Raw genomic sequence first — 22,370 nt, forward strand, 5'->3', positions numbered from 1 at the left:
CAATTATTTGAGTTTATGTTAATTTGGCGCTCCATACTATTCTGGTGTCTTACGTTACAACTTTACCGTCGGAACATGATCCCGATTACTATAAAACGTAAAATATGTAAATCAATTTCTTTAACACCTCTCCATCAAATGTTGCGAACTGTAGTTTGCCACTCTGAAACTGCACCACAAGTCTCAAATGAATTGCAAGCATAACGGGAAATAGTCTTGAAAACTAATGGGACAGACGGACAGACAGAGTGAAGGACGGACAAACAGAGAAAAAAGCTATTGCCCCCTCCAGTTATACAAACTGGTAGGGGACTAATGAATCCCAGACGCCGTTCATCATACTACCTGGTTTATGTATGAGACGGCTTATTATAATTCCCTTTGTCCTTATTCTTTTTCAATGCCAACGTTCAGGTTGTACAGAATATATATCTTAAAATTTGTTCTCTTCTTTAATTTTTACATTATTTTGTTTTATATAAGGGGAGATCATTACGCAACTTTAACCATTAACAATGTATGATATAATTTTGGGTGATCTTCCTTTCATATATTGACATGTTTTACATTTTGTATTATATCAGGGGAGATCATTACGCAACTTTGATGAGTACCTATGTATGATATATTTCTTGGTGATCTCCCCTTTTGCATCGTCATCCCAAGAAATGACAATTCACAAAACTAATGGTGATTGGGATGTTTTTATGGAAGGAGCAAACGATCGAGTTCCAGTTGATCAACACTCAACTTGTATTGCATAAACTTCCTTTTGTCTAGTACTACAGAACATGGAGTTAATATAAATTCAGCTATACATGTCTTCGTCGTTATGATTTTCAACCAAAAACTCACTTGACAACGAATTTTTAACTAACATAAAAGAAGTCATAATGAGAATTTCTAGATTTTATGAGATAGCATATATTGAAAATGCTGAAATATTAAAACCATTGAGTTCTTGTTTGATTAATATTTTCATGGGATTGTTAAATGTAAGATAGGAGTATTAAGCCACACATTGAACATAAACTTGTTTCATGTAATAAGATACTGGCGATTGGAAATCGCAAAAAGTGGTATATTATGACATTTGTCAGATATTGCTCCCCGATCATCAAGACTTATATTGCTGTAATTAGGCAATAACAGCACGCCACCGCCTGCTAAATACGAAACTGAGGATGAAAACACAAAACTGCGTATTATATATTCAAGGGCGCAGTGTTCTATATTCTACTTCTTTATCAAATGTAATTATATCGATTCTGAAGCACACTTTGTCTTACCGTGGTCCTAGCATGGCTCTACAAATACTAATGTACAAATACTAATACAAAATTCTAAGGGATCAAATAGTTTGTTTGAACCACTAGAAACAATGCCATAGTCTATTTTGAAGGACTGTCTTCCTGAGAATATGGGTTTAAAAAGACTAAAACATCTATTTTACATTGTTGTATTGACATTGAAGTAGATTGATTTCAAAATAATAAAATAGAGAGGTAGTTTCCATGTTCGACAAAAGTAATCAGTCAAAGGACGATTTCATTCATATTTGATGATTGCGCATATTGATGGAATGGTGTAGTGTACTGGAATACGTGTCAATGGGAGGAAATAAATGATCAACGATATCCTGGTTATAAATGATCTAATGATCAGAGAACCGAAGGGTTGTGTCTCAAGGAATCTATAAGAGTGAGAGAGAGGGAGAGAGAGAGAGTATCCCATAGATGTTCTAATGTCCGTAATTGGAGTCAATAGTACTCTCACATATAATCTACGAAGTACATTTTGAAATAATTTTTCTGTACAAGGCAACATCGCCTTAGTAACATTCCTTCTTGATTAGGGATATACTTCCTTTATTACATGTTATGATACAGTTCATTGGCTAATCTGTCATCCACGCCAAGAGAGGTAATTTGACAGTTAACAAAACAAAACGAAAGGACACGTTATTTCGTACTACACTTCATTTATTCCGTTAATCATTTCTTCAGTATGTTCTTGACCTGTTATCAAGTAACTATAAATGTATACACGCCTTTTCGCTCTTTTATAATTTCAGTACTTTCATTAGATTGGAATGTCACTTTATTTTATGTTCTTGGTAAGACTACACCTCCAATTTAACATGACTATTTTGTGCTGCAAGTTTCTTTTAATGGTGAATTATACAAGTGCTTGGAAATGGTAACGAAACATATGATACAGTATATATTCATATCATGGAAAATTGGATGAGAGGGTGTTTTCTTTAGGCGCTAATGTTGACCCAAACTTATAACCACGAGTAAAATTTGTAAAGTTTGATTTGCTTGACTATCTTCGTCTAAAGGCAATTAAAAGTTTATTACAGGTAAATTCCTGTGTTAATGCTAAGTTCAACGTTACCCACGCTTTCACGGGTTGAATCTAGAGTGTTTGATGATGCATTCCGTTCTAGTATGAAAAAATACAGAGAACTGCGCATGACATAGTTTAATATTTAAACCAAGATGAATAGAAAAATAGATTTGCTTTATTCGGGTTTTTTTTATTACAGTGTCTTGTTACAAAATATTGTATGAAGCGATTGATTTTGATGGCAGCATCTGGTCGAAAACGTACTACTTCGAGGACAGCTTAGTTCATGGTATATACGGGACACTGAACAAAGAGCGAGAAGCTAAAGCGAACCAGGTCTTGAGTTCAGGATTATTTTTTCATTCGTTACGAATTTATTGAAATCGTGTGAAAAAATATATCCTAATCGTTGGAATTACTGCATTATTTCTTTATCTATTGCTTCTTTAATTTTATCATTGCAACTTTCGAGGAGAGTGTCAAGACAATGGGTCGGAGAGCTCAATTTTTGTGGTACATGTATTTCTGTACTATCAGTACAACAAAGCAATCATCTCGATGTTTAGTACAGATATCTGCCAATGACCTTATATGTTTACAGATTCTCTAAAGTTTTTGAGTAAAATACGTAAACAAATTTAGCTTGTTCGTAAGCTGGTATAAAGAGCGTCAAGACAAATGCTTTACACGTTTGAAATACATATGTGAAAAGTTCTTCTACAAATAGACAAAATCTACAAATAGACCTTTATTATAATCATAACATTGGAATTGCCAACGCTCGAAAACCATGGTTTAATTTGTGTTGATAAAGGTTTTCTCGTGGCAATTTCCACCGTTACTCTCATCTACATGTAATATTCAAATTATACACTCATTGTTAGCCTTAGACCAATATCAGGCCTGGGATCCGTGGCCGAGACGTTGTGATAATTACTTTGTAGAAAAACAAACCTGCCTATAATTTTAGCATTGGAAAACAATCCATATATTTACTGTTGAACACGATAAATTCATAACAACATGTAATATTTTGAATATAAAAATACACTTATTTCATACATTAATTTTCTTCATTTTTCTTATACAACTGTTAATTTCGAAATGAAGATGAAACTATTGCCTTCGGTTAAAAGCGAAATGATACTTCTAATAGATTTATTAATTATCTAGGAATGAAAAATCGCAATGGATTTGATTCAGTAACTTGCATATTAATTTTCCTCCCTTGTCCCATAAAAAATGTAAGAGATTTTTATGGAATGAACAGGATCCCTTTTGAAATGAACAACGGCGATATGTGTACCACAAGCTCCGTGACCCATCCAATCATGACACTGACAACAATGTTAAGGGTACAGATTGGGTTTGTAACCAGCAATAAAAATGCATAATTTCTAACACAACCTTGTTCAAACACGTAAATATATTGACTTAGTTTGATCCTGTGTACGTAAAAGTCATTTAATCTTCGTATGTGAGCTATTTACAGGAAAGCTATGTTTATTTGTGGAATTCTAAATATACAGACAACCCAATTTCCCCCGAAACCTACTCTTATCAAAGTTAGTAATCTCAAAATATACACAACAATCTTAATTAATTAATTAAGTGCAAGAAGGGTTGAGTTCTTTTTTCTACGATATCTTTAAGATAAAATAAAATACCGATTTTTTAAGTCAAGATCAATGGAAATATATATTTATTTCCGACTTTTGTGCTTTTGCTTTACGCGAAAAATCATGCGAGTACCTTCAAAACTGAACAACACATGATATACTTAATTGCAGGAGAGGATGTCTGTTTTCGCTAGTAATGCTAGAAACTCAAAACGAATTATCGGAAGGAAATGTGCTGGCCAAACATATAATGTATGCAAAAACAAGGAACAAAAATAAACACCCCCCCCCCCATTAACACTAAACTAAAAAAGCCCACGCACACAAATAAAAAAAACACCGCACACACAACCCACCACGAAAGTATTTCAAGTGAAGCAGAAACAAGCATATACGGATATTTTGGTGTACAAATATGTTATTAAATTAGACCGAAAGACCAGGTGTCTTGTTTTCATGCATAACAAGTATTTCCTCAATTCAACGTTGAAGAAATGAAGATAGGAAAGTGAATATAACGAATAGTTATTAATCTCATAATTCCTATAAAGAATGCAAAATTGAGAGTAGAGCAAACGTGGACTCCCGGAAACACCAGAGGCGGGATCTGGTGACTGAGAGGAGTAAGCATCTCCTATTGACCGATCAAGATCCATGTCACTGGTGATAATTTAATTAAAAATTGATGTCGCTTCATTACACAAAGGCTCTTTACAATTTACAATGTCTTTGTTTGCAGTGTCCTACATCTTACGATGTGTCCTACATCTTACAATGTCCTCTTTTAATGAAACACTCCTACACGCTTCTTTGTGTAACCGGAGACGTAATCTAACCCGTCCGTTTGTCTGAATGCATTTTCATTTATTCACATATGGTACTTCTATTATATTGTAGACACGAATCATGAATGGTTCTCTGCGGTTTTTTATCTTTCCTCAGATAGAGAATCCAGCAATAATTCGTGAAAAGGACAGGAATAACTATATGGGTGGATATGACTGTAGGAGATAAGAAAGAGAAAACTGCGGCATCACTAACGTACAGTAAGACGAATATAATGTCTTATTCACTATTTCTATGGAGGTAAAATGGAATCGAAAGCTTTGAAACGTTGGCAGATTATAAAGACGTTTTGTTTTTTGCAATGGAAAATTTTCAACTGTAACTAAAAACAGGGCATTTCCGAGACTCTGAGTTGCTTGATCTTTTAGGGTCATTGTTCAGCAAATAAATATAACTACATACTCTGTGTTTCATTTACATCAAAATCCTATTCGGCATCATTATGATCAGTAATTACTGATTTGATGAGAACTTTAAAATCGGTCATTACCATATCTAAGCCTTTTTTCTACATTAAAGATATACTGGAAATGGGGTTATATCTGACCAAACTATCAATTATTATCTTAACCTCTGCTAAATAATCAATGAATTTGAAATATTTACCCAAATTACCGTTATCCGGGAAATCGTAGTGTATAGTTATGTATGACGCTACTCTTCTAAGATATTTATTTTGTACATGTATATTTTGTTTGTCAATGACAAATACAAGCCATTTCTGTATATACATTATTCAATAAGATCATAGCTGGAAGTCAACAATATTATATTTTTTGTTTGTTTCTTTGATTTGCATTAGAAATTTTTCCTGATATCGAAACTTCACCAGCTGTAAACAAAGTGCTTCAAATTCAAACAAATAAATGGCGCCCAGGCCGTAGCAGTGAGGGTTCTTTATCGTAGCAACGACAAAAAATCATGCTTTTCAAGACACTAAATGTCAAACGCTTGACAAAGATGATGTTTACATATTCTGTTTGGTGCATTAAGGTACGAACGGGGCTGAAATCACGACCTCCTAGTAGTAGCTCGAAGCCCATACTATCAACTGTCTTCAAACACATCGGTCATTCTCTAACGCACCCATGCTTTAATCTCGACAAGGGCGAACCCGATTTGGAGTACACAAATGTCATGATTATTGGTTATGCCAGCTAGATAAAAGCGATTCTCCAAAGGAATTACAGATCGATGCAATGTTCTCAAATTTCCATTCTAGGTACAGAAAGTTCCTAAAATACTCATAGTAATTGAAGTTCATAAATGTATTTCTTTCGTCGTTCTCATTAATGTCAAGGTCATAAATTCGGCAGACACTTGGTATGTTGGTCGTGATTTAACTTACTGTTTCTAATCAAGTTATCAAACTTTTAAAGCCTAATTTGATTGTTTCCAATTATGCAATAACACTTTTCAAACCCAATTTAATTCATTGTTTCTAATCATGAAATCGAAACTTTCAAACCCTGTTTGTAATGCATGATACCAAATTATCACTTAGCATGTCAGCTCTCATTTATAATTCATTATACCCGTCTCTGTAGTTTCTATTCCATCAGGATGTTTTACAGACTTATACGTTGTTGTCTATATTTGTGTCAAGGTCACCATCTAGACCCTTATGCATGCTTTGTTGCACATTAGTTCTCTTTTGAAACACAATAAAACTGTTCGCTCAAACATTTTCGTTGTTATCCAAGTTACCAATCCAGCAAATACAGACAAACTAAGGAATCTATTCAAGAAGCAAGATCACTGATTTCATTTTTAACATTTGTATTCAATGACTATCTACATACAGTCTGAAGAAGTTTAAAGTAGTAAGGCGTTACATTAAGCTTATATTTTTGTGACATGTTCATGTTCATAAAAGCCACATTTGACTACTGTCACTATGACTAGAATCATTGTAACTACTGTCTCTATGACTACTATAATCATGACAACTGTCACTATGACTATTGTCACTATGACTACTATCATCATGATTACTGTCACTATGACTACTATCATCATGATTACTGTCACTATGACTACTATTATCATGACTACTATCACTATGACTACTATTATCATGATTACTGTCACCATGACTACTATTATCATGATTACTGTCACCATGACTACTATCAGTATGACGATTGTTACTCTCTCTACGATCGAAATGCTTGATTTGAAAAATTGACTGCATTACAAACTACTGTCACTGTCACAGTTATATACTGTCACTATCAATATTGTCATAAATCTTAATAAAATAACTGTCACTATCAATACTGTCATAAATATTAATGAAATAACTGTCACTATCAATACTGTCATAAATCTTAATGAAATAAATGTAACTATCAATATTGTCATAAATCTTGATAAAATAACTGTCACTATCAATACTGTCATAAATCTTAATGAAATAAATGTCACTATCAATACTGTCGTAAAACTGAATAAAATAACTGTCACTATCAATACTGTCATAAATCTTAATAAAATTTCTGCATTATGACTACTGTAATAATACTTAATTTGGAAAAAAAATGCATTGCAACCACTAGTACTGGCACTATGATTACCGGAAAGAACATACACCAGAAAATTTAGATCCTGTTCTTCATTTGTACCTACTGAATGAACCCCTCCATTTGACCATAGGACAAATGAAATGAGGTAAAAATGTTATATACAATTGATTTTACACTGTCTTTTCTTCAATCTAGTCATACTACCGTAAGCGCCATGCATGCGTCAAAATTTGTGGCACTTCACCTAAAGCTGTTGACGTCTTTATCGGAGTGTAAATTTTTCGAATGGGAAACAACAATACAACAAACAAAACATATTTTACGAATTTAATTTAGACTGTAAATTCGCAAGCCTGCGTAGTTTTGTTGTTGTTGGTCTTTTTGTAGTGTAAAAGAAGTTTCTGAATTTAACTGAGGCTTCAGTTGATAGAAAGAGTCTAGTTTCAATGGACCATAGATAAAAACGGATTACAAATATTGAACAAATACTAGCAACAATATCTTTTCAGCCCTGAGTATTAAAGTATATATATATAAAAGAAATGGATCTATGAAATAACACAGCAATGACGTAGTACAGATTTAGACGCATGCGTGACACTCAGGGCCCTAGCAGTCCGGGTTAAAGTTATTTAACTTCCTTAGGGCTGCCGTGTCACGGGACCTGTTTTCAAGGTCTCATCTGAAAGATTCGCGATCCTCATTTTTAAATGTCAAGGCTAGGCTTCGATGAAAGAGCAGTCAAGAAATATTTTACGGCGAAGGTTTGAAGCAGTCAATGTAGAAGTGGGCTCGAACTGACGACTTCCTGGTCACGAAGCGAACGCTCTAACCACTGAGCTACCGTGACCCGTATTAGAACTAGATTGTAACAAAAAATGACAAACAGAAAGACGAATTGTGAATAAAGTTAAGTACACAATAATGTCCATATAAAGTTATCTACCAAAGTGCAAAAGCGCGCCATCAAACACGCTGTCCTAACAATACACATGAACTGGTACCCTGTTGACCTCGCTTCTCTGTGTGTAGCACCAATTGGCGTGGAACCAGTTTATCACAGAACACGCCGTCATGCTATCACACAGCACGCTGTCGCACAATATGCCGTCGCGCTGTCGTACAATAGGCCGTCGCGCTGTCGTACAATAGGTCGTCACGCTGTCGTACAATAGGCAGACGCGCTGTTACACAACACGCCATCTCGCTGTTATCTCACTGCAAAATTGCACAAGGAAGTTGTAACCGGAAATCAATCAATGTGCATCTGATCAAATGTCACAATGGAGATTAGGCTGCATTATGATTGTATTATGTCCGGATGAGTGTAATAACCTGGCTAACTTGATATATTGCTTTATAAAATAAATATTAATTTAAGAGTTATAATTATAGCATTTATACGGCATACACTATCATCATTTAGGTGAATTGGATATCTTTTATATTCAGTCAGTAACAATTTTTGAAAAATTATCAATTTTTTGTAATATATTATCTAGGTCTTTGGCGATATATGCAATTCATGTACATTACATAAGCGGATCTAGAGGAAATCTCGGGGATTGTACCCCACACCTTGAAAGTCTGTGGTGTGTCATGTTTCCATCCCAAGGATATCTTGACAATATCAAGTGACTTAGTGAAATCATAAGGCACTCTACTGGCCCTATCCAGGCACAATACTCAGTAACTTACAGATCCGGGAGATGGCTGTGTGTACTGTATTCCCCACAAGTGTTCAAGATTCGTTCGATACTTACTACTGGAAGCACATGCTAAAACTAACAATTTAACGAGATACTGATTTGCTCAAACTGTGTGTGTATTTTGTCTAAACAGAGGATTTACCCCAAACCAGCTGACCGAACTTCTAATCAACTGCAAAACCCTTCTATGAAAGATGACTTACAAGAAATAATACAAATCTCAGGTTCCCGGGAAACTGTTGATGACGTCGTAAAATCTGACCACCGCGCTTAATGGCTGACCCTCAGCAAATAGGATTGATCGATTCCGTCTTGTTAGTGTTCAATATTACAGTGATAATTACATTTCGCGCTAGTCTTTTCTCAATTATCAAATTAGCTTAGATGCTCCAACCCATTGAAACAACACAAAAGCACAAGATGAAATCATATTATGAAGACGTCTTTGAAAGAACGTATATTCACATTAATGCGATGTTTGTTGACAAGCACTCTCCTTCCAAGCTAAAGGTCAATATTTACCTACTTAGTTTGAAAAATGCAACAAGATGGCTGATGGTCTTATAAAGAAATATAAACTAGATGCTGAGAGAGGATCCGCACCTAGTGTTTATATCTCAACGTGAGGATCAGTTTTTTTTTTTACTACTGTTACATGTATTTTAAAACGAACGGTATTGTAAGTGCTTTCACATATTTTCATAAACGTCCTTTTCCCCCCCGTCATTATAGTATCTCTAGGTGTAGTTTTCCTTGGTAACTAATCTTTTAAAAAAAATTAGTCATTTTCAATATCTGAAGCAATGTCACCAGATTTTAATCAGGCCCCGTTGGGAATTTTTCACTTATATTAAAACGTCAAAAGCTTCAGGTGAAGTGCCACAAATTTAGACCCATGCCTGCTGCTCAAGGCTGTAATAGTTAGTCATCTTGCCGGGAAACGGGACCTCGATATTTAAAATCTCATCTAAAAGATCTATGACTCTCACTATTTTCAGTGATACGAGCGGGGTTCGAATCCATGACCTTCCGGTCATGAAGCGAATGCTGTAACCATTGAGCCACCGCGACTATTCTCACAAGTAGCTTCCATTTAAAATTTCATCATTAAATAATCGATAGCTATTTCTAAAAGAATTGAATAGTCTTCCACTTTCACTTAGTCATTCATCCCGAAAATATAGGCTAATTGCAGCGCATGAAGCCAAGTTTAATGTGTAGCACTTTAATAGGTATCAGTTTGTAAGCAACATGATTCTGGAACAAAGAGTTAACAGGGATGACACCTGCCTCCAAAATCGCTCAGAAAATATGATTTAATGACAGCATCTCCATAAAATTTTGATTTTATGCACCGTGACAGGTCCTTGTACTTTCATCAGTGTGGAACATATAGTTACGTGGGATTGAACCTGCCATGGAAATTTTCATTTGATCACTTATCGGAAAAATACAGGTAACATAACGCAGCCCGAAAACCCTGTTGCCCTCCTTACAAGCTCAACGCAACCACTCCATTATAAGGCCGAAATCCTACACAGTAGTAGTTCAAATGAAAAAAAAACCATCCATAAAAATAGATCTATTCTGATCTCTATTTGGACCCACTGGATCGAAATCCTAATTTCCCCTTGTACATTTAAAAGATATGCCGATCGTACATGTATGCAAAGGGACTATTTCTTCTCTCAAAGGGACTATTTCTTCTCTCACGCCTTAGATAGACCGATATAACCGCTATGTACCCGGATTTTTATTCATTTATTTTGAAATAGTAAAGGATGAAACTTCTTTATTTTTATCATCAAAGTTTTGGAAAATATACATCGACATAATGAAACAGCATTATTTATGTAGTAAGCTCCGGCTCCCAGAACACGGGTCTTATTTAGTGCATTGCAGTAGACACAGACCCCGAATACGTCAATAACACACTGATAGCGACAATTCCTGGTTATAAACAATAAATGAGTGATAATATACACAAAAACTGTTTGTCGACACTTCATAGCTGCAGAACTATAGCTCTTGGGGGAAAACTAGGATAGACCAAATATTCGATTTACGGCGAGTTATATCGCTGAATTTTCAAATTGCCGCCTGAAGATTAAATAAAAAACCACAACTCGTAACATATTCCCCATTTTATTTGTGTCCAGACATCGTGTGCAGAAAAAAAGTTGCGCCTTAAATGGAGGAATTTTTAGAACATATGGATCTGTAGCTCTCCGGTATATCCCAATCCTTTTCCCCAGCGAGCTAGCATTTCTGCAGTCAGAGAATTCGTGAGGTAATAAATCTAAATGTCATTGATATATCGGTGTTCAATATCAATTTAATAAGAGACACACATATATCTTTCGACTTACAGTATGTATTGTTGGATTCGTATCACCTTTTCCTTTCGTGTATGCTTATTTCAGATATTATATCTGCACATGGTACACTAAGAGACATTTTCTATGTTAACTGTAATATTGATATCAGGGGCGATTGTCATATCAATGCTAACGATATTTATACGTTTTTATATCTTTTTCATATCTTTTAAAAGGCCTATCTTTTTTTCACGACCAAGATTTAATTCATTATGTGTAAGGGATACATATTGCCCACAGGTATACCAGTACCCCATGCATCAGTATATATATAAAACTAAGAAAATAACAATAACTCATATTGTCTGTAGGATTAAAATTCTGAATGAAAATAAGGACTACATGCATGAACCGGTTTATTAATTGTTTCGTTCGAGTGCAGAAAAAAAGGAGAGTACCAAATAATTGATGACTTAACCATTACCTTTAGCAGTGCAGACGATACATTTAGTTAGACTATGACATTTCATATTTTCAAAAATGAAGAATACTTCAAATATGTTGATTAAAACCACTTAAATCTGGAGAAATTACACAGCCTGAGTGTGAACCTCAACGTTATCTCTCCCCACGGGTAACAACGGGAGTATAAAGATACACTTCCGGTAGATACACGGAACTATGGTGTCCCAGATGGCGTTCAGTATCCATGTCTGAGACATAGAAACCTAGACCGCGTCAGTCGTCTGCTTTGGATCAAGCAGGTTTTAGTCTTTCATGTCAAATTAATCGAGAATTACACGTTTGATGGCACTGAAGTAATTGAATGCAAGCGCCATATTGGCCATTTGCAGATTGACTATCTCTTTACAAATCCTACTTGATAACCGATATTCCTGAAAACTGGTCTCCTCACTGTGAAATGTACTATAAATCTATAAAAGGAACTGAAGATGTATTTAAAATTAAAGTACCACATACAACGAAGAAATACAATTTTATTATCTTTATATAGGACGCGTCTAACCAAAGCAAAGGATGCTGAGGTGAAATAGAAACGGCGATCAGAATCTTGGCTTCATGGGAAGACTTCAATAATCAAACACTGATTATTTAGCAAATATCATCTGTTCGTAAACAGTATTAAACTGTAAATTTATTATATTTAGTGTTTACGATACATGTATATGGCGGAAATTGATTTGTCAACAAGTTAGCAAAGATATAGTTTAGCGCTTTCTACATGCTCTCTCTCTCTCTCTCTCTCTCTCTCTCTCTCTCTCTCTCTCTCTCTCTCTCTCTCTCGCGGAAGACGCTAAATAGAATACATGTATGTAATACGTTTACAGAAGTAGCTTATCTAGTGTGGATTTTTTTTTCATCTCCTTTGCGATTAAAATAGATTAACAAAATAATATTGAAATACTGACATTACCACTGTTATATTTTTGTGAACATTATGAAGCTAACAATCATCATTTTTATATTGAGACAACAATTTAAGAAGTGGAAAAAAAGATGCCATTGAAGCTGACTTTTATCTGTATCCTTGCGGTAGGAGGAAATATGAGCATTTCATAATCAAAGGAACTGATCAGAAACGACGAATACTAATAAAGGTCTACTTCAATGTAGGTCATGTGATGATTTTGTCGTCAGAAAATGTTATCGTTTTCATATCCAGCGAGAAAAATAGTGCCTGTATACCCATCTGGGGGGAAATTTCAAGCATGCGATTTGTTATAACGAATACATGTACGTTAATGTCATCCAATACACGGCGCTGCCTTTTAACACAGAGGAAAGGAAATGTCACAGTAGCATTTTGAAATAGGGCATTGGCTTTACATGTCTTCAGGCATGTAAGAAACCTTTCCAATGAAAATCAAATGATGCACAGAAAACAGATAGCATATTGTGTCGTTTGCTTGATTTGATGTAGGAATGCAGTAAACCAACTTCGCTACATAGTATTCTACGTTATGCAAAATATAAGTATTACCATTGCGATAATTCAATACGAAATCAAACATACTGTCCTTTCTGACATATCATATTTTATCAAATAAAATTTGCAATATGACAAAGTAGTCATTAAATATTATATTTTATAATATAAAATAGCACCAGAAGGGACAATAACACTCGGCAATAAAAATTCAATTGAAAACGTAAGATACTTACATAAGTATATGATAGACGACTGATAAGCACTGCTTTGGTCTTTCCAAGAAATTATATATTTTCGCTTGCAATCTTCGCATCCGTGCATCTTTCCTGTGCTGACGATAATTTAATGGTTTCCCTAATAACGACATCCTGGGTTCTACAAATCTTTTACTCCTTGTTCCTTTACCCGACAATCGGTTTATATCAATTTCCACATCTCTCTTCGTTCTGTTGTAATTACTGTCACTCCCTTCTTCCATATCCATAAATCCAACTCTGAGGAACTTTTTCACCTCTCCTTTCGGAGAGGGCGAAGGTGAGTCGGATTCGCTCGGGCTGTTTGGTACCCAGTCTAGATAACTTGGATCACGATAGATGCTATTCGGACCTCCTCCGCCCGCTACACTGATTGTCAGCTTGACGTTCGATTTTCTGCTCATTATCACGCCTCGCAGTGCCGGTGTTAGACAAGTAGGATATACCTTCAATACAGACGCTGAAAAATAAATAAAACAAGCGGAGATAAACACGAAACCTGTAAAAATTAGAGCTGAGAACAAAGGTGTATTATCTAACCACCAGAGGCTACATGGATGATTTTTGCATTAATGAATACCTCTTAAAGATGGTCAATATTTGTGTATATCTACATTTCATAAATACATTTCTTAAACAGTGTCTGGATTAAGAATATTACTTGACTGTGAACAATACAAATGCTCCAGAATCTACGAGGTTGGGATCAAGAGTGCATAACGCTCTCATGGTTCTGAAAGCCTTCGGGGATTCGTATAGATAAAACACGATCCATTAATGAAAAACACAACCAGTTCTAATTTGTCAGTTATGATATTAGTCTCTATAATTAATCATCGAAGAGAATTCTACGTGTGATTTTCTGAATAAATAAAGCGTAAATACAGCAAAATCAGACTTCAACATACGTAGGGGTGCCGTATGGCTGGAGACATCTGATTGATCGTGTTTAATGTATTTAATGGGGATATATCCTATCTACTCTCTCCATGTTTTGGTCAGAAAGTTTTACTTTAATAGTGTTTACATGCATGGTGTATGTATTTCATCAGAATTGTTTACACATCAGATTAAGTTCGTGTGGTAACGAAAAAAAGAGAAGTAGTATAATTGTGGTATGCATCCACTATACCTTCCTATCAAGAGTATGCGTGCATGTATGCGTGTATGTATGTGTTTATGTAGACTACATTGAAGATTACAACAACTAATCTGAGAGTAGTCCGTCGAGGGAAATAGTAATATTCGGAGTGTATTTTCTTTGAAGTGTAATGCAACGATTCACATTTGAGTCCGCGATTTCCATTTCATTTGTCACGTGATTTCCCAACAAGCTTACCATGTCGGCTGGAATCTCAAATATTTCATCGTAAAAGGAATATAATAGTATAGATGGGAAGCTTAATTTTGGTTTTATTGGATACAAAATATCAGGAATATTAAATCTAAATCAATCATCTATACTTGACAATTTATATTACATCACATTAAGCAAATCATACCACTACACAGGCATCAAAGATCATTGCCATATTTTTTTCCAATCCTGGAATCGGTTTTTTTTTTCATTTCTTAAAAGAAAAATTATGAAACACTTATCAATTTCAAATAAGTTGCCAACAGAAAGTACAACACTGCACGAGATCAGTTTCCTACGTATAGTGTTGACTGAATGGTATATGCAATATCTTCCCATATTGTCCTCGGAAGAAGAAAAAGGTGGTGTGATATAGAGACGGCGCATGCGTGTGTGGCTAGGAAGGAAACACTGGCGCTGTCTCTGGTTTCCTAATGTTACTTTCATTAGCTAGAAAGCCTGTATAGATAATCTAACATAGAACTAACAAAATGAGAAACTGAATCGAAGGTAAAGAAAGTTTATAAGATTGTGAAATCAATATATCATGGTGATAAGACTACTGGTTCACCTATAATTGATATTGTCACTCTATTGCGAAAATATCAAAGATGGAAGGATTGGTTATCTATTTTGACTTGCTAGAATGTCGTTTTAAGCCAAATTCGAGGTTTTTTTCATTCGTATATGGACGTCATTAGTTTTTGGGTGAAGTGTCACAATTCCGGGCATGCGCATGGCGCATACGGTGGTAGCAGTGGGGGTTCTTTTTCATGTTCCATAAATTCTTCTTTCATATTCCAATAAGTAATGAATGTGAAATTCGCTTTTTGAATAAAATAGGAATTTGTAGCTTCTGCTTTATCCAATACGGAAACCATTGCAGTGTGAAATTGTTTATCTGAAAATAATGCAATATTTCCATTCTTTGTTACGGAGATTCAAGATTGCATTCCAATTTGATATACCTGAAGCTATTGTGCAATTTTGATTGAAAATATCATACAAGCTACACACCAACAGTTTTGAATGTTTTAATGATGCAAGGGAGTTGCACGTAGGTAATTTTCTAAGATTTTCTTTCAAGCAAATTTAATCAACCAAGCTGTATTGTACATATAATTCTTGCATACACTGAATAGAAAATTTTCACCTCCCTATAATTGTTGCTAAACCACCATAGATACATGTAGCTAAACAAAGTCCAATCTTCGTGAATGATATCATTTGTGAATCTAATACATGTATTACAGTCAAGCGTTAAAATGAAGGAATAGAGTAATTTCAGTAAAATGTACTCACTATAGTAAATATTTTGATTTACTGCAGATTGATAGTAAGATACGGTAATAGTTTATTATAGTCAAAACTTTAGTGTCTTAATTTTCTATTTTAAAAAACTGAAAATACGATTCTATGTAGCAAATTGTTCATAATGTAAGTCTCCTCGCGATATTCCACATGTATCTTGCGATATATACCTAATACAAAATTACCGTCTTTCTTATGATCGAACATTTACGAGAAAGCTAAGAGTAATTTGAAACTTGTAAGAAAGATTAAAAACTTCAAAGTTATTTCACAGATCAATATTTAGTGATCGATTTCGTTATAACGATGACAATTCACATATTGTGTCTAAAAGAAGAATCGAAGTCCTGTTCGCTAAGTCCAAGTAAGTAAGTCCAGTTCGCTATGTCCGAGTAAGTAAGTCCAGTTCGCTAGGTCCGATTAAGTAAGTCAGGTTCACGAGGCCCAAGTAAGTAAGGCAGGTTCACGAAGTCAAAGTAAGTCAGGTTCACGAGGTCCGAGTAAGTATAAGTAAGTCAGGTTCACGAGGTCCGAGTAAATAAATCAGGTTCACGAAGTCAAAGTAAGTCAGGTTCACGAGGTCCGAGTAAGTATAAGTAAGTCAGGTTCACGAGGTCCGAGTAAGTAAATCAGGTTCACGAAGTCAAAGTAAATCAGGCTCACGAAGTCAAAGTAAATCAGGTTCACGAGGTCAGAGTAAGTAAATCAGGTTCACGAAGTCAAAGTAAGTCAGGTTCACGAGGTCCGGGTAAGTATAAGTAAGTCAGGTTCACGAGGCCCGAGTAAGTAAGTCAGGTTCACGAAGTCAAAGTAAGTCAGGTTCACGAGGCCCGAGTAAGTATAAGTAAGTCAGGTTTACGAGGTCCGACTAAGTAAATCAGGTTCACGACGTCAAAGTAAGTCAGGTTCACGAGGTCCGAGTAAGTAAGTCAGGTTCACGAAGTCGAAGTAAATCAGGTTCACGAGGTCCGAGTAAGTATAAGTAAGTCAGGTTTACGAGGTCAGAGTAAGTAAATCAGGTTCACGAAGTCAAAGTAAGTCAGGTTCACGAGGCTAGTATAAGTAAGTCAAGTTCACAAGGCCAGAGTAAGTAAGTCAGGTTCACGAAGTCAAAGTAAGTCAGGTTCACGAGGCCAGAGTAAGTATAAGTAAGTCAGGTTCACGAAGTCAAAGTAAGTCAGGTTCACGAGGTCCGAGTTAGTATAAGTATTAGTATAAGTAAGTCAGGTTCACGAGGTCCGAGTTAGTATAAGTAAGTCAGGTTAACGAGGCCAGAGTAAGTAAGTCAGGTTCACGAGGTCAGCGTAGACAAGTTCAGTTCAACGCGACACCATTATAGTAATTAAGTCCGCCACTTAGCTGATACTTCTAACCGTCAGAAGTCTTCAGAGGCGGCCAATCAGTTATAGCATGGCTCACTGAATTGTCTTGAGGCATATTCATATCCATAGTTAATAAGATGTTTATTTTGTGATGTCGTCTATGAATTCAGAAGGTTTTGAAAAATAATGGGGTGAATTTCTAAATGTGTAATCCTGCATCTTGAAAGAAGTTGTGGAAGTATTATACAGAGTGCGAATTTCGGATTAAGATGTATCTTGAAATTTTTCAAATGAAGTTAAACAATCCATTGGCATTTGGTTCTCCCAAAATTCAAGACAAACTGTTCATAAAAATTTATACCTGGATATCCATTACACATTCTACATATACATAGATTAGAATTGGCGATATTTTGAAGGATCGCAAGCACAAGAAATACTATGCTTCAATTCATCTAATATACTGGGTGGGTGTAAAAATTGAAAAATATGATATAAATTTACACAACCGGATATTGACTACATGTATAACTATAGAACATTATGGGGTTTTAATATAGCTATATTTCAGAAAGATACTAACAATAATGAAATTGACTCTGTGAGCAACAGAAAAGAAACCCCCAAACCATTTCCAGAAATGGCAGGAGGGATAATCGTAAACAATTGATTTTTCCTATTCCGGAATGTTTAGCGAGTATTGTCGCTTAGTCTTGTGAAAGCTGAATGTACAAAGCGCCTATTTTTGATCTTTCCTGAATAACATACACGTATGATAGCAATAAGATATGCCTGCTACTTGTACATTTAGACTGTTAGCGAAGCTTGGGTGATCTGAACACAAGCAACGATTAAACTAGTATTTGATAATAGTATTGTTGTTTTTAAAGAGATAACGTGATTTTTTTTTAAATTCCCTTGAAATGAACTTGAACCTGCGATTCCATGTTTCGTTTGGATTTTGTTTTACGGGATTCATTTTTGTTTTACCCATATAGAGACGTCACCAGCTAGAGGTGAAGTGCCACAAAGTTTGACCTACGTATTGCGCTCGCGGTAGTGAGGATTTATCATGCCAACCTTGGGACCTCCGATTTTTAAGGTCAGGTCCGAAAGACCCGTGCTTTTTTTTTTTAAATACACTTCTTAGGGAAGGAACAATCACTATCTATATTAAACGCAGCGCGATCGAACCTGTCCCTCTTGGTTACGATTAATTGATTGTATGTTGTTTAACGTCCCGCTCGAGAATTTTTCACTCATATGGAGACGTCACCATTGCCGGTAAAGGGCTGCAAAATTTGGGCCTATGTTCGGCGTTTATGGCCTTTGAGCAGGGAGGGTTCTTGAACGTGCCACACCAACTGTGTCATGGGGCCTCCTTTTTTTGTGGTCTCATAAAAAATACTTAAGAACGGTTAGTAAACAGTCTGATGTTACCGCTAGTGTCCATCCTATAAAATAACGACCTTTTCCTGTACATGGAAATATTCTTGCTGCACAGACAATATAAAAAACATTGTTCTCTATATGCTTTTCATGCTAGTGAAGAATTACGAAAGGCTGTAAAATCCTTGTTTAATTTACTCCCTAATTTTATGACATCCAATCCACTCAATGATATTGCTATCCGTGCCTGTCTGTTGCCGTGGGTCGTCTGTCGTTAACTTTTGAATAATTTGATGCCTTAGAAACTGCGTGTCCAATTTTCACAAACATTGTTGTGGAACATTTTTTTCGAGTATGGGAACGAAATTGTGAATTTCGGAATTCCTGTCGTTTGGGACCTAGGGTAGGGATGAAATGTTTAAAATTTTGGCATAAAAACAATTGATGTGAAATTCATGGTCCCTGGGTTTGGGGGTTCATATGAGAGGTCGAGGCTATAGGAATGTAATAATGAGAAAGCGGTAAATATGTTCTTTACTTCTCAACATCTATAAAACAATGTAGGAAACAAAGTAGGTGCATTGCTATATTTTTAGCATGGAGGCTTCTGTCAAAGAAGAAGGTACAGAAGGGGTCAAATTTGGCCCATTCTCAGAAGATGGTAACTTTATGCCCTAGTACTCACTTGGTATGCACTTTCTATAAATAGTAATTATATCTATAAATGACATTACTATAAATAGTAATTGTATCTATGTATGACATACACACATTGTGATATAAAGTAGCAAAGTTTAAATGCTTTGTGAGTAAGTTTTCACGTTGTTTCTTGGATGTAATTTAAGTGAAGACGTTTTCTCTATTTTAATACAGAACAAATCAGTTCAATATAACTGGTAAGTTCTGGTACATTATATATATGTGTAAATAGAAATTAAACGTTTCGATAAGAAAATTTAATAAGCGGAACAGGTTAAACATAGTTATCTCCAAACCACAATCATCAAATCTTGTTTATGTAAGATGTCTTTATTTCTTAATTCGTAGATCAAAACGTTTCCGCAATTACATCGATATCTACAGATATACCATTTCCGATTATGAAGAAACGGGAAATCGTGGATTATTTGTCAAAACTAAATTTAAAAGCACCGGATGATGGCGGGAAAGGGTTTTTACACCACCCTTTAAAAATATAAACGAGAGTATGTTATGTCACAAAATATTTATTCAAATACATGCACGTGGTCTGGATAAGTTAATGTATATTCTGTTGATACTTTAATGAACTAAGTATGTGTCTCAGAATGGCGATTTTGCAGCCATGTATCAATTAATGATGATTATTACACCGACTTAAAAACCCCACTCAGTACGAAAATCATAAATGCAGAATATTTATTCGTATATTCGTTTAACATAATATCTATTTACATGCTTTATCAATATACAGATAACCATTTTACATGTAAGTAAAGAGTCACTAGTCAGAAGTTTGATTTAATGTCAATACCAAGATTTGCATGCATAGCTGGAGTCAGTGGAGCTATAAAAAGGAGTCTGACCAGCGTAGTATTTGAATCCAGTGCATCTGAATCTCTAGTCACGCGCTCTACCAACTAAGCTAACTGGATTCTGGAGTTCGATCCGGTCTGACCACCACACATGTAATCATGAGTTATTGTTTTGTTTTTTTAAATCCGTGTGTATTTTGCATGATTTTTTTTAAATGAAGGAAAAAGAATGAATATTTTGCACACTTGTCCTGTACTTGTCCTTGACTGAATTTCACAATTAGAACTCAAACATATTGTCTATCCAATAACACTTAAAATGTAGAGAACAAATAATGCGGGTGTAATTAAAAGGCATTGTTTCTACTTTTGTATGGCAGGAGTTTATGGGTTTTGACTCCTCAAGGTCTTAACATTTTCATCATTTTAATGTTATTTCTGATTAATAATGACAACAAGAAATAGTAACCCCCATACTTGACTCCTAACGGTTCCGACACGGGTAGGAGCCACTGGGGGCCCCAATGCGGCCCCCAGACCTATCTATTACCAGTATGCGCCTCACAACATGCAATCATTCTTTTGTTAACAAACACTATGATAGAAAATGGCTACAGTACAATACTTATTTCAAAATCTATGCTGACTAATGGGTTAATCATACGCATTTACTTTACAGCCTTTAGAGAATCTATGCTGATTAATGGGTTAATCATACACATTTACTTTACAGCCTTTAGAGAATCTATGCTGATTAATGGGTTAATCATACACATTTACTTTACAGCCTTTATAATCATACACATTTACTTTACAGCCTTTAGAGAAAAATACAATTTCCCTAATATTTACCGTATTCACAGGTTTACATTTTTGATATAAAAAAAAGTGTAACGTAATGTAAAAAGAAGCTTTATCTTGATTAGATATATATGAAATAATTGGAATTCCCATCTAAGATCCATGAAGAAATATTCCAGGCCACTATGGAGTTTATGTATCCCAGTCAACCACGAAGCCTATTGTTAGATTATTTAAAATCGGCAAGAATGATTTATTAAGCTGAGGAACTGTAGATATAACATCGGCACACACAGGGTGTTAACTGGACACAAATAGATGGACATACCAGCACTCTATACCGAGCGAGCTTACACTATATACTACAGCAGTATTTTATTAGTTGTTCGTATGTTGGCACGTCATGCTGTGTACTCAGTTATTGCTGCCTCTAATGAGGTGGTTAATTTCCCAATCTCATCACTTGAGGACTTGCGTACTCTCACATTAGAAATTTATGAAGACAAACAAGCCGAGAATTACACCTACGAGTACCTTAAACATGGAGGCAGTTATGAAGTTATGAAATGCCATGATTTCCCTAATCTTTTGAGAGCTAAGAGTCGGTCAAGACATTTTAACAGACTTTGGGTTAAGTATGATTCTGAAAAAGAAGGCGTGGAAGCCATTTGTATGGGGTACTGCAGTTGCAAATGTGGTGCAAGAATGGTTGGCTGTTGTGCACACGTATCCAGCGTATTGTGGTTTCTTGGCTGGAAACGACATCAAAGTGATGAACCGATTTCATCTGGACCTGAACCCAAAGGTCACTGAATACAGCACATAGAGAACATTCAGACAGTGACACTATTAGAGTTAATTCAGAGGGTTTTATCTTATGTATTCTTAATGCTATGTGTGCGTTCGTGTGTTTTGGATTGATGCAGAATCTTTAGGTTGCTATTGCACATGAATCTAGTACACGTGCGTGCAAGTCTGGGCAGATTAATGAACTCCAAGTCATATTTAAATACTATTATCATTCAGTGTTCAGTCATATCAATTTCTGTATCTCAATATTTGCTATTAAGTACTGCTACAGGTAACGATTTTTGTTTCATCT

The 22,370-nt window shown here is 35.4% G+C and overlaps 1 protein-coding gene across 1 annotated transcript in view; it reads right to left on the bottom strand.

Annotated features, from left to right (window-relative positions):
• LOC125645982 (potassium voltage-gated channel subfamily KQT member 1-like) overlaps window positions 1–22,370 on the bottom strand; it is an 85,181-nt gene that overhangs the window by 52,807 nt on the left and 10,004 nt on the right. The window contains exon 2 of the mRNA XM_048872041.2: window positions 13,554–14,034. Coding sequence (XP_048727998.2) covers window positions 13,554–13,978 — 425 coding nt within the window. The 5' untranslated portion in view covers window positions 13,979–14,034. The remainder of the gene's footprint in view (window positions 1–13,553; window positions 14,035–22,370) is intronic.

Source organism: Ostrea edulis, chromosome 6 (assembly GCF_947568905.1).
Source record: "Ostrea edulis chromosome 6, xbOstEdul1.1, whole genome shotgun sequence".
Taxonomy (NCBI): Eukaryota; Metazoa; Mollusca; class Bivalvia; order Ostreida; family Ostreidae; genus Ostrea; species Ostrea edulis.